At 36.6% G+C, this 18,115-nt stretch overlaps 1 protein-coding gene across 1 annotated transcript; it reads left to right on the top strand.

The window, feature by feature from the left end:
- The first annotated feature begins 3,282 nt into the window (after nucleotides 1-3,282).
- Nucleotides 3,283-17,093, top strand: LOC139692488 (methyl farnesoate epoxidase-like). The gene is made up of 8 exons (XM_071590706.1): nucleotides 3,283-3,367; nucleotides 10,643-10,900; nucleotides 12,055-12,599; nucleotides 13,489-13,609; nucleotides 13,994-14,174; nucleotides 14,267-14,384; nucleotides 15,151-15,292; nucleotides 16,912-17,093. The coding sequence occupies exons 1-8, from the start codon at nucleotides 3,283-3,285 to the stop codon at nucleotides 17,091-17,093; spliced, it is 1,632 nt and encodes a 543-aa protein (XP_071446807.1).
- Nucleotides 17,094-18,115: the final 1,022 nt, after the last annotated feature.

The raw sequence follows: 18,115 nt of genomic DNA, 5'->3' as shown, positions 1-18,115 counted from the left end.
TTCATATATTCTAAAGTATTTCGGTAATGTACTTCACAGTACGAAATCTGAGAAATATCAATTGCCATTACACGAGACAAGTGTCGGATATTACTTAGATCGTTGAAAATGCACACCCATTTTACATATCAGTTGCGGTAGTAAAAATAAACTATTAATATTTTATTTTACTTCTAGGGGATCCGTGACAGGAGGGATTCTGCTTACCTGCAGATACGTACACTGTATAACGTACCTGTAAAGCTCGAGGGGAAATTCCCCGAAAAGATCAGTTGTCGGGTTCATTATTTGCGAGAATGGGTTTCATTTAACATAAGATCAGCAATTACAGGGGATGAATTATTAAAATAGTCGCTGTTTCACAAAATACTCAACTCGTCAGAGGTTCCGATTAAGTGTATCAACTTCTGGAATGCCATATGTGTACGTCAGCTGTTCGTGCTTAAAGACAAGTTTGTTTCAATCGGAAGGTAAGGGAAGGATTTGGAAGGGGGAACGAGTCCAAAGCTGACTCAGAGGCAACTTTAGAGGCCTGAGATTGTCCATCGGTTTAATTTTGGGGAACGCTAGATGATCAAGAAGACCTGGAGTCACGTAAGCTTCCTTATATCAGCGGTGGTATAGCAGACTCACTCAGCGCAACGTAAGTCCTGTAAGCTTTGATTTTTTGCGACCGGCTGGATATTTGACCACCGAAATCGAATTACTTTCTCCGGTCTGATTTTTGAAACTCGACCTTGAATAGTGGCAACCAGGGCTTTTTTTTACTGCCAGGCCTGACTTTTTTCCCTCAATATCAGTGCTGTTGGCTAACTAGCAGGACTAATGGCTTCCCTTACTACTGCTGCCCACTCTGGTCCCGATAACATTTTTTTGACAATACAGGCAGATTCATCATTATAACCTCTCGTAAGTGCTACAAGTCGATCACTCTTACTCAATTTGGCATTCCTTCTCATTTCTAAGCGTATTTTCTCTTTCCCACGAATGCTTCCCTTTCCTGCAAATGAACTCTGCTCCTCCTCCTTGTCGCGAGGCTTAATTTCCAACTTTAAGTCCATTTATTCTCTCCTTCAATATTTCATTGACATTTATGGTGTCCCTATTTCTAGTTACCTTAAACATTTGCATTAGCGTCATCGTATTCTTTTGGCCAAACGTGAAGTAGATTAAACGTCAGGCGCGTGACCATGAACGTTCATGAAAAAGGGATTAAGTTTCCGTCTGATTATGGTAGACTGATTCATGTTTATTGATTTCATTATTAAAAGGGTTGGCGCTATTTATGTGAATGTGGAATCCACAATGACCGGTTCTTGAAGAATAATGGGGAACTGCCGTCGCAGGGGTGGTGCCCGGTGTAGTTGTTGAGGGGCCAGCGTAGGGTAGTATGAAGTGGAAAGGGGGTGAGGGAAGGTCGGTAGTCACTCCTGCTCTGGGATGTGGGAAAGTGGAGAAAGTTTGCTTGCTCCAGTCATCCCTCGGTCCTCCGCAAGTTTGCATCTTTCTTCGCCCATCTCCGACAGCATTGAGTGGAGGAGACGCCCGAGCAGGATTCATCCAAGAGCGTCGTACATTGAAGAAAATCGAGTGGAGCGCACTACAGAAGGCCTTCCTGAGGAAGGAGGAGATCCTTTTTTCGACATCAACAGGACGACAAAACTGATAGGTAAAGATGGAGGAAGATATTCCATTTTTAGGTATAGGAATGATATTTAATATTGCACCTTACGAACTTTGACGGCGTTGTCATCCTTCGCGATCAGGAAATTTGCGCTTGATAGAAAATGTTTGCCTCATTAGAAATCTATTTGAATCTCCATGTAAAATCCATAACTAGTTGTCACAGGTTACTTATGAATCCATAATTTACGAGGAAACCGCACCAAGTTCCTGCGGAACGTCTAGAGGAATTTCCATTTGAGTATTGGTTTCAGTTTATCACCCCGTCTGCAAGCAGTAATTGTAGATCTCACGAACTGGGAGATTTGCCCGGTGTTGGATGAAATATCCCTAAAAAATTTTCGCCATCTATATCTACTATTGCTAATATTTTCGTAGGATTTTTGTTATCTGAAAATTTGAAACTTAAAGAGTTTTGTTTGACTCGACATTTCATGGCCTCAAGAACGACTGGCTTTGTCACAAGACTGACTGTTGATCTCGTCGATATGTAAGTCTATTTGTCATTTCATATAAAGTTTCATCAAATTTCGTGTCGGTGTAACTGAAAACTATTTTTTTCCGAAGAAAAACTTAATGGCCACTGTGTGACGTCATTTAACTGTAGTTGGTACTTCATTCAACAGCGCAGAGCCCTGTCCGTGTGCATAGACTGCACTGAATAAGGGGGATCATAAATATATTTGTCTGACTAGCGTGTTCAACATTTTACTCTTCATGCCACCGTGACTCTTCACCTTACTTTAAGTGAACTGTTACCTGTATATTGGACGTGCTAACTTTTCACTCATTAAAATTCGAAAAATAATTGCCCTACATACTTCGAAATGGGATAACGACGACTACTAATTCTTGAAGATTCTCATTTTGGCTATTTATTTAGCCTCCATCGTCATTTAAAAAAAATACGTTCAAATATCACCTAAGGAGTCGACTGATTCGGGCTTCGGGTTACTAGACGTCCGGTGTTTCTCGCCCATGTCCTCTTTATAAGGGCTCCCGGTGAATTCCACGTAGGATTTGATTTCGTTCATTCAAGGTATTCTTCTAATTTTAAGGTAGGTTTTGAACAGTCCCTTAATTCTACGTATCGCGAGGACTTCCTTATGTTTGCCCAACGCTATTTCCGTCTTCATATATTCTTAACATTTGCTTGCCTTCATGCTGCTGTCTAAAAGCCTATTCTCCTCCTTCCTTAAATCCTCTTTCCCAACATTCTCCCTTCTGTCACGGTCTTAAACATCCCACTGCATTGCAATATTTCTACCATTTTATCTGCCTCTTTTGGATTCCCTGGCAACTGCCTATCTTCGCCCTCAACGTTCAAAACTTACTCGTTAGTTTTTCTTTCCGTCCAACTTATTTTCTCCATCCTTCGCCTTGCCCTCATATCCAAGGCCTCCAAATCTACGCCCATCCTCTTGCCTCGAAGACCTGCCAGTGTATATACAGTTAACTAAAGAAATTCATTCAAGGTATTCTCTCTGCTCTAGGTCGGGTTTTGATTGTTGACAAAAGATTTTTTATTATAATATTAGTGTCACTTTTGCTATTTACCATAAAAATTTGTTAAACATTAATATTATATGTTTACAGAATATGTGGATGGCCATAGTATTAGTGATTGCCATTGTGGCAGCACTAATATTCCTGGACGTGAGGAAACCGAAGAATTTCCCCCCAGGTAAGAAAATATTTATCTTAATTTTCGTAGATTATATTTCCGACAGGCCTGTTTCTTTGTCGCGACTTTTTTTCTGTTTGACCACCCTGTGATGGCGTGTCAATATACTGTCAACCATAAGAGTCACATCCACTGAAAACCTGTGTTGAAAGCGACCGGTATCTAAGTCTCTGTAATTATAAATGCGAAATGCTGGTGTTTATTGTAATTGGGAATTACAGAAGTTTTTAATGCTTTAAATTGAGGGCTTAAATGACATTTCTTATTCTTAACAATCACAACCATCCACTCACTATGGTCGTTTAATAACTTCAATCATGAAAAATGGCAATGTGATATAAGTGCCCCGGTTGTGAATCGATCTGAAGACTTTTGGGTGGATGAGAGAGTGCCTATATTCCTGCATTAATACGAATATCCATGGAAAAATTACCATTCGTGCTTCCAACCTAAGACTTATGAACTGTATCCCATAATTCTTCCAAATCGACTGCAAATGTTAATGATAGATGACGACTCATTCTGTTACTTCCTTTATTTGACTAACTTACAGGATTCCTGTATTCGTTTCTAAATGTACTTTATGGGACCTTTCCTTCTTTTTCCCTTCTAATAAGCCCCTCGAAAAGAAAACATTAGTGTAAACTTTGGGATACTGTATGTTGATCATATTATGTCTCGGAAACGGAGGAGGGTAAACGTATCGAGATGAGAGTGTGAAGCAGAATGGAAGCAGAAAATATTCGGAGATAAAACAGATGGAAAGGAAAAAAACGAATAAATGCTATCCATAGTAAGAAGTAGTTGAAGAGAGGATGCTGTAGGGAGATATTCAAAGGAGGCAGGAGATTGAGGAATTGGATGCTGAAAACTGGTAGAAGGGAAAATATTGAGTAAGCGAAGTGCTGTGAGAAATTAATAGACGTTTGGATGACATATAAACCATCAACACAGTAATCAACCCGAAGGTTGGCTTGTCACACGACGGCGTGTCACACATAGAGGAATCGAACCCGTGCTCTCCAGTCAATAGTCCAACGCTCTACCCCTGGACCACTGCAACCCATGTTGATGACATGTAGGAATGCAAAAACTATGCGGAGCGAAATATATTTTGTTTTAGTGCGGGTATAATGTGGTAGTATTTGGTGGGCTATTTATAAAACTGTATGGGGCGACTTGAGATTTCTTTTTGTGTGGGATAAAATGGTATTTGGTGGGGCGTTGTGGCGCAGTGGCCCCTGACTCATGGAGCCATCAAAAACCTGCTTGACCGGAAAACAACTGATGAAAAATAAATGATTTATAAGAAATATGCCTCTGACAGGACTCTATACATCTGGCTGATCTTTTCTTTGCATAGGATTCTCCTCCTCTACAATTCTGTATCCTTCTTCACATCTTATTTTCAATGACATTTGATAGCATCTTACTTCAGTTCCAGGTTTCTTACATTCATTATCTTCTCTGAGTGTTTTTTAAAAGGTCTCGTATGGAATAAGATTATCTTGTGATGTTTGACTGGATTTTGATGTGGATTACGTTGTAAAAAGCCAATTTCCTTTGTTTGTAATAAGTAGCTGATTTATTCAGAACTCTGGCATTTATTAACCAGGCCTAGTTGGTCTAAATGCCCTGCAATACGGTGCAAATTGTCTCAACTCTAGATTTGCTCACGAGATCAACTGCTTCTGGCAGTTTTCCGGTTTTTTTGCTTTGGATTATGAGCAAATACTGATATATACTTTTAAAAAGCAGATTTTTTCATAACTTCTTATTTTTACATGCTGCGGGGGCTGAACAAGGGAGTCATGTAGTAGCTCGGCAACCCGAAGGTTTTAGTTTCGAATCCCACTCCAAGTATGGCTTTGTGTTTGTTCTGGGATATGTATTAAGGTTATATGGCGTGGTATAACCCTGGACTATAAACGGAATACCCAATTATCTCAGGAATCATAACCATACATTTCTTCCCTGCTCTTTTATAAAAAATGTTAATATACATTTTCTTACAACACTTAACGGATTTAATACCGCTTATCCTGTCCTACTTCGTCAAGAGTAAATAACTTGTCCAGGCACGATAAGCGCACGATAGGCTTATCGTTGTAAAAGCTTATTTGGATCCGCGTACTGAAATCAAGCATACGCAAAAAAATAAAAGCCCACTCGTGGCATGAAATTTCGTCCGCTTAAAATTAGCGTGAAGGAAACCTCCGATTTATTATCGTATTAAGAATATCGTAATCGCGAAAATTATGCCTTGCGGAAATAATGGATTTGACGTGCATCCCAAAAGCACTTTTCTTTGGAAGCGAGAAAACCGGCTAGTCACACTCAGTATGCATAATGACCTACATACTTCCGAAATTGATGCATAATCTGTGAACTCAGTCTCTTGTGGAAGGATATTTCACTTACTAGATTTACAATAAATGAATACATGCCATGGAATCCACCGTGGGGACAAGATTTGTTTTCGTGCCATAATGAGAGAAAGAATTCTACTCGTAGTTAATTATACCATGGGCTATACAAATTCATGAGAAAGAAAATAAATGCTCGGCAGTTTTATCTTGGAATACTTATATATTTTCTCCTTATCTCGTTTCCAAATTCATTTTATGCCAATTCAATTTCTTGTTTCAGTACGGATATTATGCATAGAGTACAAAACGATTCACGAGATATTATTGTTCTTAGCCGTGCCTTGAAACTCCTTAGATTGCTAAACTATCTTTCAATTGTATCTAGATGTCGCAAGGAGAGGAAGTAATATGTAAATTTCTTTCGTAATTTTTGACAAAAAGTATGTTTTTATTTTACCATACCGAAATGAAAATTTCATTCAGGATAATTATTTCACATAAAATGTGAGCAAAGATTTATATTCTTGTTACTATATGTGTCCCTATGATAGTAAATTGAAAAACATCATTGTTTCAGCTTAATCTTATATACTCGTACGCACAAACAGTATCAATAATGGCAATAGTCACCATATTTTCTGTGGTGTAATCATCCTGAGTGAAAATTAAATTTCGTTAGAGGATTGTCATTTTGTTTAAGCGTTTGTCCCTTTCTGGTGGGTAAAGTAAGACATGCCGTTTATACTTTTTCAGAAATATTTCACTGATTACTTCCATGTATACATAGTTTTCCTTCCATACTTCTTTCGTCTCGGTCACATTCATACATCTCCAACTAGGTTTAGCCGTGACTTTATCGGTATACCCATTCTTTTCAAAGCATTCATTTTTCTTCCGTATCATGATCCAAGTTTCATCGCAAGTGCATGTTTAATCTGTTTCTTATCCATTCCTCAAACATAACTACGATAAGTATGCGTAGGACATCGTTTTCGTCGTAGCACAATATTGTTTCACACTTTTCTGTTGCCAGTGTATCCATTCCACAGTATTTCTCATCCTATTTATACCGTTTTAAACACATACAATACTCAGGTACTTCATACCCATGATGTTGAGTCGACATTCATGGTGATCAAGACATACCCAAGACTTACTTCCAGAAAATAATAAGTACACTTTTAAAAACGTAATTTTTATTGCCTAAGGCAATCATTCATTCATAAGGGGTTATACGTCTGAGTTCTAGGCCACGACCAATCCGGAGTGGGCAAATTGAAGAGCTGGGATTGAATACTGTGAAAAGGTGTTTCTGTATTTACCGCAGTGCTATTATTTATGCACACCAGTTGGGATCTTTAAACATTAGGTATCCCCACTATGATGGGGACTCTTTCAATTATGGCATTAGGTAAACAATCGTTAATCATTCATTTGGTTAGCCCAGTCAAGAGAATTTACCAAGAATATATATTATAGAGCAGAATCTTCAGCAGATTAGGGGTAAAAGGAAGGAAAAGATGGACAAAGAAGCTTCGTGGCTTTTTCGCTTCCATAGCCTACGATCGATTTCAACCTGGCGGCGCTATATCAATGTGCCACATCGAATGACTTAACCTCGGGCATCTGGATAAGTGCCGGCAGAATAAGCGTCGGATAGGTTTTGTGTTTGATTATTTTGCCGTATGGAAACTCCTGAACAACATCAGCTCGAATTCCATTTCATCGATCTCATAAATTCAAGTCCATGACCAAATGTGAGAGGAAGAAAAGAGAAGGGGTTGCTCGCTTGCTGATTGGAAGGAAGCTGAGCGCAAAAACCCACCCGCCCCGCAGCGACCGGGGTTTTTGGATTGTTCCGAGCGTCTTAAATTTGAAATCCGAAATATGACCCATTCCTGAGAGCCCGATGTGATTAATATTCATCCAAAGAGACTTATTTCTTGTTTGCTTATTGGATCACGTGGAAAGCTCTCGTCCTCGCTCATATACCAATTTTAGCAACAAAGTATGCAACGTGAATAGGAAGCAATTTGAAGCGAATCTCCGATGAAACAAACGTGTAAATACATCATAATACAAACTTGTAAAATACGTCATAGTACAAACTGGTAAAATACGCCATAATACAAAAGCCTATTGACTGATCGACGAATAAACGAAGGCGTTAAATTGCTGATTTGGATAAGCACGCAAGCTTTAGATACCCTCTTCGCTAATGGCGTACGTATTTTGCTCCGTTGGAACATATCATTACTGAGGATAACAAACTTACTTCCGTGTCCAACTTAATCAGGTTCCCTTCCGGTGGCTTTCTGGAAGATTTTCCTTTCGCCTTCATATGTGAAGACATTGCGGCAAGAACGTGTTCCGATTTCTCACGTCATAAAGTTACCTACCGCTATTTTTCACTCCCTTCCGACCCCACCTTCTCCCACGCTGAACATATTTCCTCCCCTACACACTTTCTCCTCCACCGGTCGTTAATTCTACCCAGAGCGGCAAAGCGGTATGGAGTCTCATACGCTGCTATAGGTGTTCCTTTCCAAGGAGTGATGAGCGAGACTTGTGAAAGGGACCGACTGCCTCAAAGGGTTATGTCGTCTCTGAAAGAAAACACCTCCCCCCTCCAAGTGGCGCCGGAAGCCGAAAGTTGTTTCCGCGTCCACCTCAGGTAATCATTACGAGTTGAAATATGCCTATTTAAGTAGAAGCAGAGGGCAAGGTGGGCGTATTTGCTTCCCTCAAAAAAATAGGTCGATGGAAATTATATGGTACCAGTCCAAATGCTTTTTTCATTGACATCATACCGTCATCATCTCACAGCCTTCCTTCTATTCCTCTTTGTTTTTTCAAATCCAGGTTATCCATTTCACTAGGACTTTGTGGACAATTGGGAATATGAAAAATATGAACACCTTTTCTTTATATCCTCATGTGTTCGGTCATAATGATATATGAAGATTTTTGGGTGGACAATTTCTGCTTGAAACTGTAGATCCTGAGGAGTAGAATGGTATATAGAAGCAAGGAAGGCATTGGAAGGAGTTTGAAGAGAGAAACCAAAGAAAGAGGAACCTGAAAATTAATCTCTGGATTTGGGTATTTGTCCCAAGTTTTATAGCTTGCTCTCAAGTGTGAATGTTGTTTCTGATACCCTCACCTCTATGAGACACAAATCATCATCTCTGTCATCATTCAGGTTAGTTTTGAAGATTAGGGGAGAACTCAACTGAATAACAATAAATCATATCCTAAGTGGGTGGGTAGTTTTTTCCCCTGTGCCTTCATTAGTTGTTCAAGAAGTTCTAGTTACCAGAAAATCACACTGTTTGGCTATTTTGACAGGAATGTCCAAAGGCATCACCGAGGGTTTGATCCTGGAACCTCCAGTTGGTAGTTGAATGCTCAACCCTCATGCTGTCACGGCACCAAGCCATGAATATCGCACTCGAAATCCTCCAAAAAATCGTATGGTTACTATCTTAATAAATCAATGATTACAGTATGCAATTCCTAGTGTCAGTTGGTTTGATAGTCCATTTGTCTTTATTTACCTGTATTATTTTCATATATGATCTCATATACCAGTAAATGTGGGGTAAGCGATATTCTCTTGTAATTATGCCAATGTCAATATTGAAACCTTTCTATTATAATTTTCTCCATAGGTTCATACTGGAAAAATCTTTGTTTCACCTTTTCTTTTCTCTAAAATTAGTTCTCCAATCCAAGTTCTGACATTGTTAAGGTAGTTGGAGGCCTCACTGGAGCCCTGCTTTTGCCTATAAACCCAGTCTTTGGGTTGATTACTATCAATTCTCGGGAACTGAATGAGGATTACAGACTCTTTAAGTAAAAGAGTATCATCACAAGAACAGAAAAATGCTCATTACACTAAGTAGAATGAATGTAGCCATTCACGGTGTAATTCCTAAGCGCCTTGAGGAGAAATTTCTACTTGTTCTCATATTACCCTTTGCGAGAATGATTTTAATTTCCTCACTCCTATTCCCAAGCCAGAATTTCACCCACCCATTCAAAATGAACATTGCATTTGTATATCTTATTGTTTCATTGTTATATGTTCATATATTAACATTTAAAGTTTTATAAGTGCATCCCAGTAACATAATTAAATTAATGAAATTTTTGAACCTTTGATGGGCAATGGCTTTTTAACAATTCATCAATGTTATAAGAGACCCAATATATGAAATATACAGCCGATTAAAGACTAATTATCTTGAGGGTCTTAATGGAGCTGCCAATAGCTTTGTGTATGTGTGCTCTAAGATAATACATAAGGATTATCTGCAAGAAACATTACACAAAACTAGTTGCCCTCTCTTGGGCAGTCAACTATATGACTAATCTACCCCAGGTTGTATAAGGAAGCATTGCATATTTGGTCCTCTGACTGCTAAGGTAATGTCATTCAATGATTTCACTTTGAGAATAGCATAGAATGTAACCCCATTATTGTATCATCTGTATCATTTCATAATGCAGTGGTGGCCAATTACAATGATTGCCCACTAGTTTCAGTGTAAGTCATTTAAATTGCAGTCATAACCCAGTTGGATTGGGGAGGTAAATTTTACAGTATTATTGAAGTCAGTTGTGGAAAATATGAGTATACTTTGGATTTCATGCTAAATATCTTATACAGAGGGGAAAGCTATTTCGAGGTGCATTTTTTAAAATATGGGCTGTCAAGATTGATCACTAACACTCAACTGTAAAAATGACCCATGATACTGAAATAACTTTTGCACCTTACTTATGTGCATTATAAGTATTATGTATTGGTTGATGCAGGGCATGTGTCTGCCATTCTAATCAAATGAGATAATTTTATGACAACCTTAAAGTCATAGATTTACTTTTAAACTTTTATTCCCAGGTCCTCTTTGGTTCCCAGTGGTTGGGAGCCTGCCATCCCTCAAAGTGAAAAGGTTAAAGGGGAATGGATTCCTTTGTGAAACCCTTACTGCAATGGCACAACAATATTCATGTCCACTCTTAGGCATAAGAGTGGGCAAAGATCGAATGGTGATCATATGTAATGTGGAGACGGCAAAGGAGATGTTGAGCAGGGAAGAATTTGATGGTCGACCAACAGGGCCTTTCTTTGAGACACGCACTTGGGGGTCAAGGAAAGGTTAATACTCCCATCGATACATTTATTTATTTGAGTGATCTAGTGATAATGCTATGAGAAATGCTGTCTATAATCCAGAAGGTCTCTCTTCATAGTTTTTTCTCTACAATTTTCCCTACTGGACTCTCCACATTTATTTGTTTTCTAATTTCCTAAATTGGATGTGAACCAATATACTATATACAGTAAGTTTAATAATAATTTCATAGTTGCTGTGACTGTGGTTGTTCACTTATCCAAATGGTATGTGATCATTTACCAAATTGGCGATATTGACAGGGTGCATTTTGAAAGTACCTAGATGGTTTTCTACTTTTGGCAAAATATGTACACAACAGGAATTTAGTTTCACCAGGTTATGCATGCATTCATCTGTTTTGATTGAGATCTATTTTGCATTTGATTAGTGATAGGTAATCAGGTAGATCATGAATGAATTTAAACACAGTACATGCATAAAACCACTGGTTTGATCATTGTTGGAGAAGATTATAATTTTTTTTGGATTGGACTGTATTTCAAGTATTTTTTCAGGGAAAGTCAAACTGTCCAGAATCTAAAACCTGCGCAATTCTTTCCCAAGTATTCAAAACTGGGTATCTAATTGAAATATCTTCTTGATTACATTAGCCATAAATGAGCACAAAAGAAAGTTTTTAAGGAGCTTTTTTAGTTGTGTAATTCTTAAAGGCTTCTTCATTATTACACAGAACTAAAAGTTTGGCTAACTGTGCTTGTAAATTAACTTGGAGCATTAAGAAGCAGGCCAAAATGTTTACATCAAAAGTAATATGCCTAAGAATTTACTTTCCAAATGTGTGAAGTAGATTAATTTATTTAGTAAACATTTCTTGTTTAAAATATAATGGTGAAAAATTACATTTGGGCAGAACTCACTTGCCTTTTATGTCATGATTATCTTGTGATTTCCATTATATTTTTAATCAATATTTTAATATATAATCTGATTACAAAATTTTGTTTTTTTGTATTCAGTGAAAAAGTAACTGATTTACAGCATGAGAAAATTAATTTTATCATTAACCGTGTTTACCTTACTCCTAGTAATTTATAATTAATCTGATTTTTTCTGTTATCTCTACAAATGTGTGCAGTATGTATGAACAAGGAAAGGTATCTTGTTTTTTTTCCAGGAGTAATGATTGTGGATGGTGCTTTCTGGATGGAACAACGCCGCTTTGTGCTGCGCCACTTAAAGGACTTCGGCTTTGGACGGCGCACCATGGAGAATTTGGTGGAAGTGGAGGTCTCTGAGATGGTGAAACACTTGATGAGCATCATCAAGGGCTCCAGGTCAGAGAAAAAAATTGCTGGTAGCAATCAACAAGAAGCAGCTGCAGGGACAGTCAGGGTAACTGTTGAGACATCGAGGGGTCAAGTGATGGAGGCAGGAGACCATCCTGATACTGAAAATCAGCCAGAAGCCATTATTTGGCTTCATGATGCATTTGGGGTGTCTGTGTTGAATGCCCTATGGTCCATGATGGCTGGGGTACGATATGATCCAGATGACAAGAAGATGAGAGAGCTGCAGACACTTTTAACAGCACTGTTTGCAACAATAGATGTGACTGGTTGCCCCTTCTCACATTTCCCATTCCTGAGATATTGTGCACCGAAGATGTCAGGATACCGCCAGTTTGTGTCAACTCATCAAAGCATCTGGGATTTCCTTTATGTGAGAATACTATTCCAATTATGAGGTTTAATGTGGAATCAGGAAATATATGTCTAAACACCCAATCCTACATGTAAATTATTAATTAGTGATTTTATATGCATAAAATTATTTTCAAAATGGTTTAGCTATTTATAAGCTAGATATCATATCACTTAATGATTCAACTAAAAAATCTTCAATAACTTTGTAAATGCATAACTTCTTTCCACATGCAACATTTCATTTGTGAACAGTGAGAACAATTGTTAACACATAATGATTTTGTGTTGTATTTCCTTTTACCAAAGCTAGTTTTTCAATGAAAATAAGATATACAGAATTAAAAGTTTTTGTTAGGCCTAAATAAATTATATCTTTACTTCAGAATTATTTTAAATCTTAATTGTAAATTTTATGTGACAATTATACTGAACCTCATAATCATTAGCTTTCTAAATAGGTTTTAAGAATGGATTTTGAAGTTGCACAAGATTATGACCTCCAGATATCGTCAACCTTAATGTCTATATAGCCTAATATATACAAATAAACTATTATTGTTAATATTACCATTAGAAATCATTACGAAATTTGAATATGCCCAACTAATGAAACATCTATGCATACTCTTCCTTTTTTGAGCTGATAATTATGCATGTGCATAGAAAACTTCTATGTAATATGATGATATAATTTGAGAACTGCACATACATATATTTTCCAGTACCTCTCCTTAAACCTATAAAAGTTTTAGCTATCATTTTGTATGTCAGAGTGTGCTTCTATTCACATGTGCCCTTGCTAAAATCTGTAGTTTTCAAAGTTGAAAGTATCTCCAAGTATCTATTGAATTTCTTGCCACATATATTAAGTGAAGTAAACATTCATTTACTTTATTCAAATACAGGCTGAGCTGGAGAGGCATAAATCAACATTCCGTCCTGGGTATTGCCGTGATTTCATGGATGCCTACCTGGAGCAAATGGAGTTGGAGAAAAAGGAAGGAAAACTAAATTCCAATTATAATGGTGAGCAATTCATCTATATCTACGAATTTCAGGCTGTAATAATAGCAGGATTTCCCAGATTGCCTTATGCATTTTTTATGAAATATTTGTGAACATGATAAGGTTTTGTATTTTAGGGCAGCTAAGGACTTGTTTTTGTTATTTGAAAGTCACATATGATCATTGCAAGCTCCGAGAGAATTGTAACTCCTACTTGAGGCTTGCATTAGGTCTGGGAGGTAATTTAGAAAAATACAAGGCAATCTTTACTTCAACACTTCCTGAATTTTAATATTTTAGAATTGTGTCATCACCATCGTAGTTAATTAAAAGGCCTATTAAGTTATTGCATGGTTTGTGAACATTTTTTTAATGATTCTATCTGTTACTTTTCATTACATTCAGATGCACAGTTAGTAGCCATTTGCATGGACCTCTTCATGGCTGGCTCTGAGACCACATCAAAGACCCTTGGATTTGCATTCCTCTTCTTGATAACACACAAAGAAGTCCAGATGAGAGCTCGTGCCGAGTTAGATGCAGTTGTAGGAAGAGACAGAGCACCAACATTGGGTGACAGATCAAGGTTTGATTCATCAATTAATATGTATGTGTGCTTCTTGAGAGAATATTGAAACTTATGAAATATGCCTTAATGAGATTTCCTTGTATTGATAGGTTGCCATATACTGAAGCAGTGGTCCTTGAGTCATTGCGCATGTTTGTTGGCCGGTCATTTGGTCTTTCTCACAGAGCAATGCGCGATTCATGGCTTCAAGGATATTTCATCCCTAAGGTATGACAAGCATTTGTTTCAATGATTAAAGACGTTGGCATATATATTTTCATAGTTGGTTTACTAATTTGGGAAATTTACTTCTTGTTAATTTGATTCATTTCCCCTATACTAACTTATATGGACATGTAGTTTATTTAAAGATTAATCAAATTAATAAAAATTATTTTTTTTAAATCAGCAGAATAGGTTTTTAAAATTGATTCAATTATAATAAACTTGAATATGAAGACCATCATAGCTTAGCTTAAATACTGTCAAATTCATGAGCATGGTTAGAGTTTGATTTTCAATTTCTGGTGTTGTTCATTGGCTGAATTTTCTCCTCTGTAGGTTTTTTGTGTGTGTATACTCTAGCAAATAATTTAATTTTCTGAATAATATTAGTGTATTAATCTTTATATGTGCATCATGAAACATCTGGACACTATGGCAGAAATTTTATATAGCCTTTGTACTTGCTCAAAAGCGTTTGTCCCTCTATTAAAAACACTCATCTGTTTTCTTCTTTATATACAATAAATACATTAATTTTATGGCCTTGAAATGACTAATTTCCACTCCATATTGTTTTTATTTGTTAAATTCAAAAATAAATTGGCTATAAGTAAAGAAATTAAATAGCATTTTGACTTATATTTTGAATTGTTTTTTAAATAAGTCTGAAAGGAAGGGAAAGTGCAATGGTTTTGTAACAAAAAGAGAAGCAAATATTTGCACGGATATTGATACTAAACCTTTCATGTTTACTTCCTAATTAAACTAGGACACAATGCTTGTGGTCTGCTTTTCCAACATACTGATGAATGAGGAGGTTTGGGGTGATCCAGAAAAATTCAGACCTGAGAGATTTATTGATGGAGATGGAAATTTACAGCAGCCAGATTGCATGATTCCATTTGGATTTGGTGAGTGAATCAGACATACAGGTGACATAAAAGTAGGCTACTTAAAATTCTCCAAGAATTCAGTTATTTTATTGTGGATTCATAATTTTTTGTTTTTTAAATGTATATATATTTTGTAAATAGCTATAGCATATTTGCCAACTTGCTTATAAAAGTCAACCTTAAATTATTGGTTGACATTAAAATTTAAAAATGAATAATAAGTTCATAAAACTAATTTCTCTATCACTGTCACATTCAGCTGGTCAGTTACATTCTTAAGCCACAACTTTTTTGTTTGTATTTCACCATAAATTATTGTCTGGGGTCCTCCCTAGGATAAGGAAGATTTGCTTTATTGATAAAAACTTCTTTGGAATGGGCCTTTATTTAGATACAACTTTGGTCTTCTGGAAGTGTGGTAGTCCAGTAGTTAGTGCACTAGGCCACTAAATGGGGGGTCTGAGTAATCTTTAATCTTTTCCGGTTTGTAAAATTCGGGCTATGTTTCTATGCTCCCTTGGCTATACACAAGCTTTTTGATTTTTGGGGTGCAAGATCTTCATGGGGAACCACAGGTAATACATGGAAAAGAACTGCCACTCCTACCCTGATGTGCAAATTTCAAATGCTGTTTGGCTTATTACTATCCTCACCTATTAAATGAACCTTTAGGTTAATTACCATGGTGTTTTGGTTCAGCCTTCTGGTTACCTAAAAACCAAAACACAAATACTATGAATATATTCTTTTCTAATTTACAAGCAGTATTTTTCTTGATTTATGAGACATGCACAATATTTTCCTCCTTTAGTTTGGCTGGCAAGGACATGCATATAATATTCATTTTCAGGCACAAGAGAATGGTAGTCAGTGAGTTTTGGATTGTCCTCTTATTCATATAAACCCTATACCAACAGGTGGGAATACTATGTGGGAACAAAATTTCTTGACAGTCTTTGAATACACCTGAAAGTATTTTTGCTGGTGTATCAATTGGGTTTAGAGAAGAGAGTGAACACTTGCTGAACAGTTTTCATTGTTTACTCCTCTTCTGTACTTGTACCATGTCCTCTTCCTGCCTCCCCTACTCCAAGAGACAAACAATTCTATCTCCACCATTTACCTACACCCATAGAGACAGGCTTTATTTCTAATTATTGAAAGTGAAAAGCCAATGAGCATTAAATTCAAAATTCCAGATGCTTTTACTATTTGAAATTCAATCTTTTTGCAAATGTGTTTATTGATTATGTCTCATGATATATTTTGAAAGAAATATTTAATTGCTTTCATGCATTAGACTTAATCCAAAGCAAGAATTAGAGTTAATACTTAATGATGAAAAGTATACTGTGAAATGATACCACTCCATATTGGAGATCAACATCATATAATGTTTAGAATAGGAATGAAAAATATTGCAAAAATCATTTAACCAGTATGAATTATGTATATGTGACCATTAAGAATAAAAAGGAAGGATAGGCTTATGAATTAAAATATCCTGAATATGGTTTGGGATAAAGCGGAAAATGATTTTTATGTACATTGATTGACATTTGTATAAATTTAGTGCTCTTGAGAGAGTTTTTATAACATGCTACTGATTTTTGAGAGAAAATTTCCTTTATTTACAGGAAGAAGAAGATGCTTGGGAGAATCTCTTGCAAAATCCAATGTCTTTCTATTCATTGCTGTGCTTCTTCAAACATTTGAATTTTCATTGCCTGAGGGTGACACTGCCCCGCCACTCTGTGGTCAGGAAGGACTCACCCCTTCTCCTTTGCCCTATCGTGCCAAGATCACTCTAAGAAGATAGTGGCTGCATTTCAGTTTTTAAGATGGCTTGATGATTTTTTCTAATGCTCTTAGTATCAGGACGGCAAGTGCATGTTAGTTTGTTCTTCTACCAATAGGTGATTGCTCAAATTCAGACTTACATTGTGCTATGTATTATTGAAGAGGATATTCCATGCAAAATGTTTTTACCTCCTCAAACATTGGCGTTCAGACTGATACTAGGAAAAAGTTTCATATTCAAATTATTTGAATTTTTAATTTTCCATGTTTGTGAAAATTTATTTTCTCCACAATTATGCCCATCATAAGATCTAACCCTTAGGGTATTTGTCTTAAGTGAGGATTGCAGATACACTTGTGATACCTTGGTACTTGGCAAAGATTTATGTACTTAGTTGAAATGTTGTTTCAACTTCATTTTCATGTTAAAACGATAATTAACAGTGAGAAGATTAATGCTTTAACTTTTAATTTAATGCTTTGAGAAGATTAATAACCCTCTCCTAAATACCGTATTTTCCCATCGATAACGCGCACCCGGATCTTTTAAGTTATCGTGAATTTGTATTGATACCGCACGCTCAGGGCTTCAATAGTTATCTGGAACGTGTATAATGACGCACGACTGTGTATATATATATGCATATATACTTGTGCGTAAAAATTACATATTTTGTGTGTAAAAATACGTCAATATCCATATAGAAATATATGGTAACAACCACTGAATACATGGAATCATAATTGCATGTGGCTGTATCTACCGTAAGTATACAGAAGATTAGAGCCAGGTGATTTAAATTAATTCCAAACAACAGAAGGATCTAAAATTAACAATATTTACAAGCCTACACAATATGCTGCCTTATTGCTTTTTCGCTATGATTCGTAAATCGTTTATGTGCCCTTTTACTTGCAATATAAATTAAATTTTTGCAAATCAAATATGAAAAATGAGAGAATGAATGAAATAGAATTTCTCGTTTTGTTGGATTTACTTTGCTTTGGGAGTATTGACGCTCAGCTGTTCTATACGCTCTC

Source organism: Hetaerina americana, unplaced genomic scaffold, assembly GCF_022747635.1.
Source record: "Hetaerina americana unplaced genomic scaffold, ioHetAmer1.1.p SCAF_4, whole genome shotgun sequence".
NCBI lineage: Eukaryota > Metazoa > Arthropoda > Insecta > Odonata > Calopterygidae > Hetaerina > Hetaerina americana.
The sequence above is the reverse complement of the archived record's forward strand: the minus strand, read 5'-3'. Positions and strand labels throughout refer to the sequence as shown.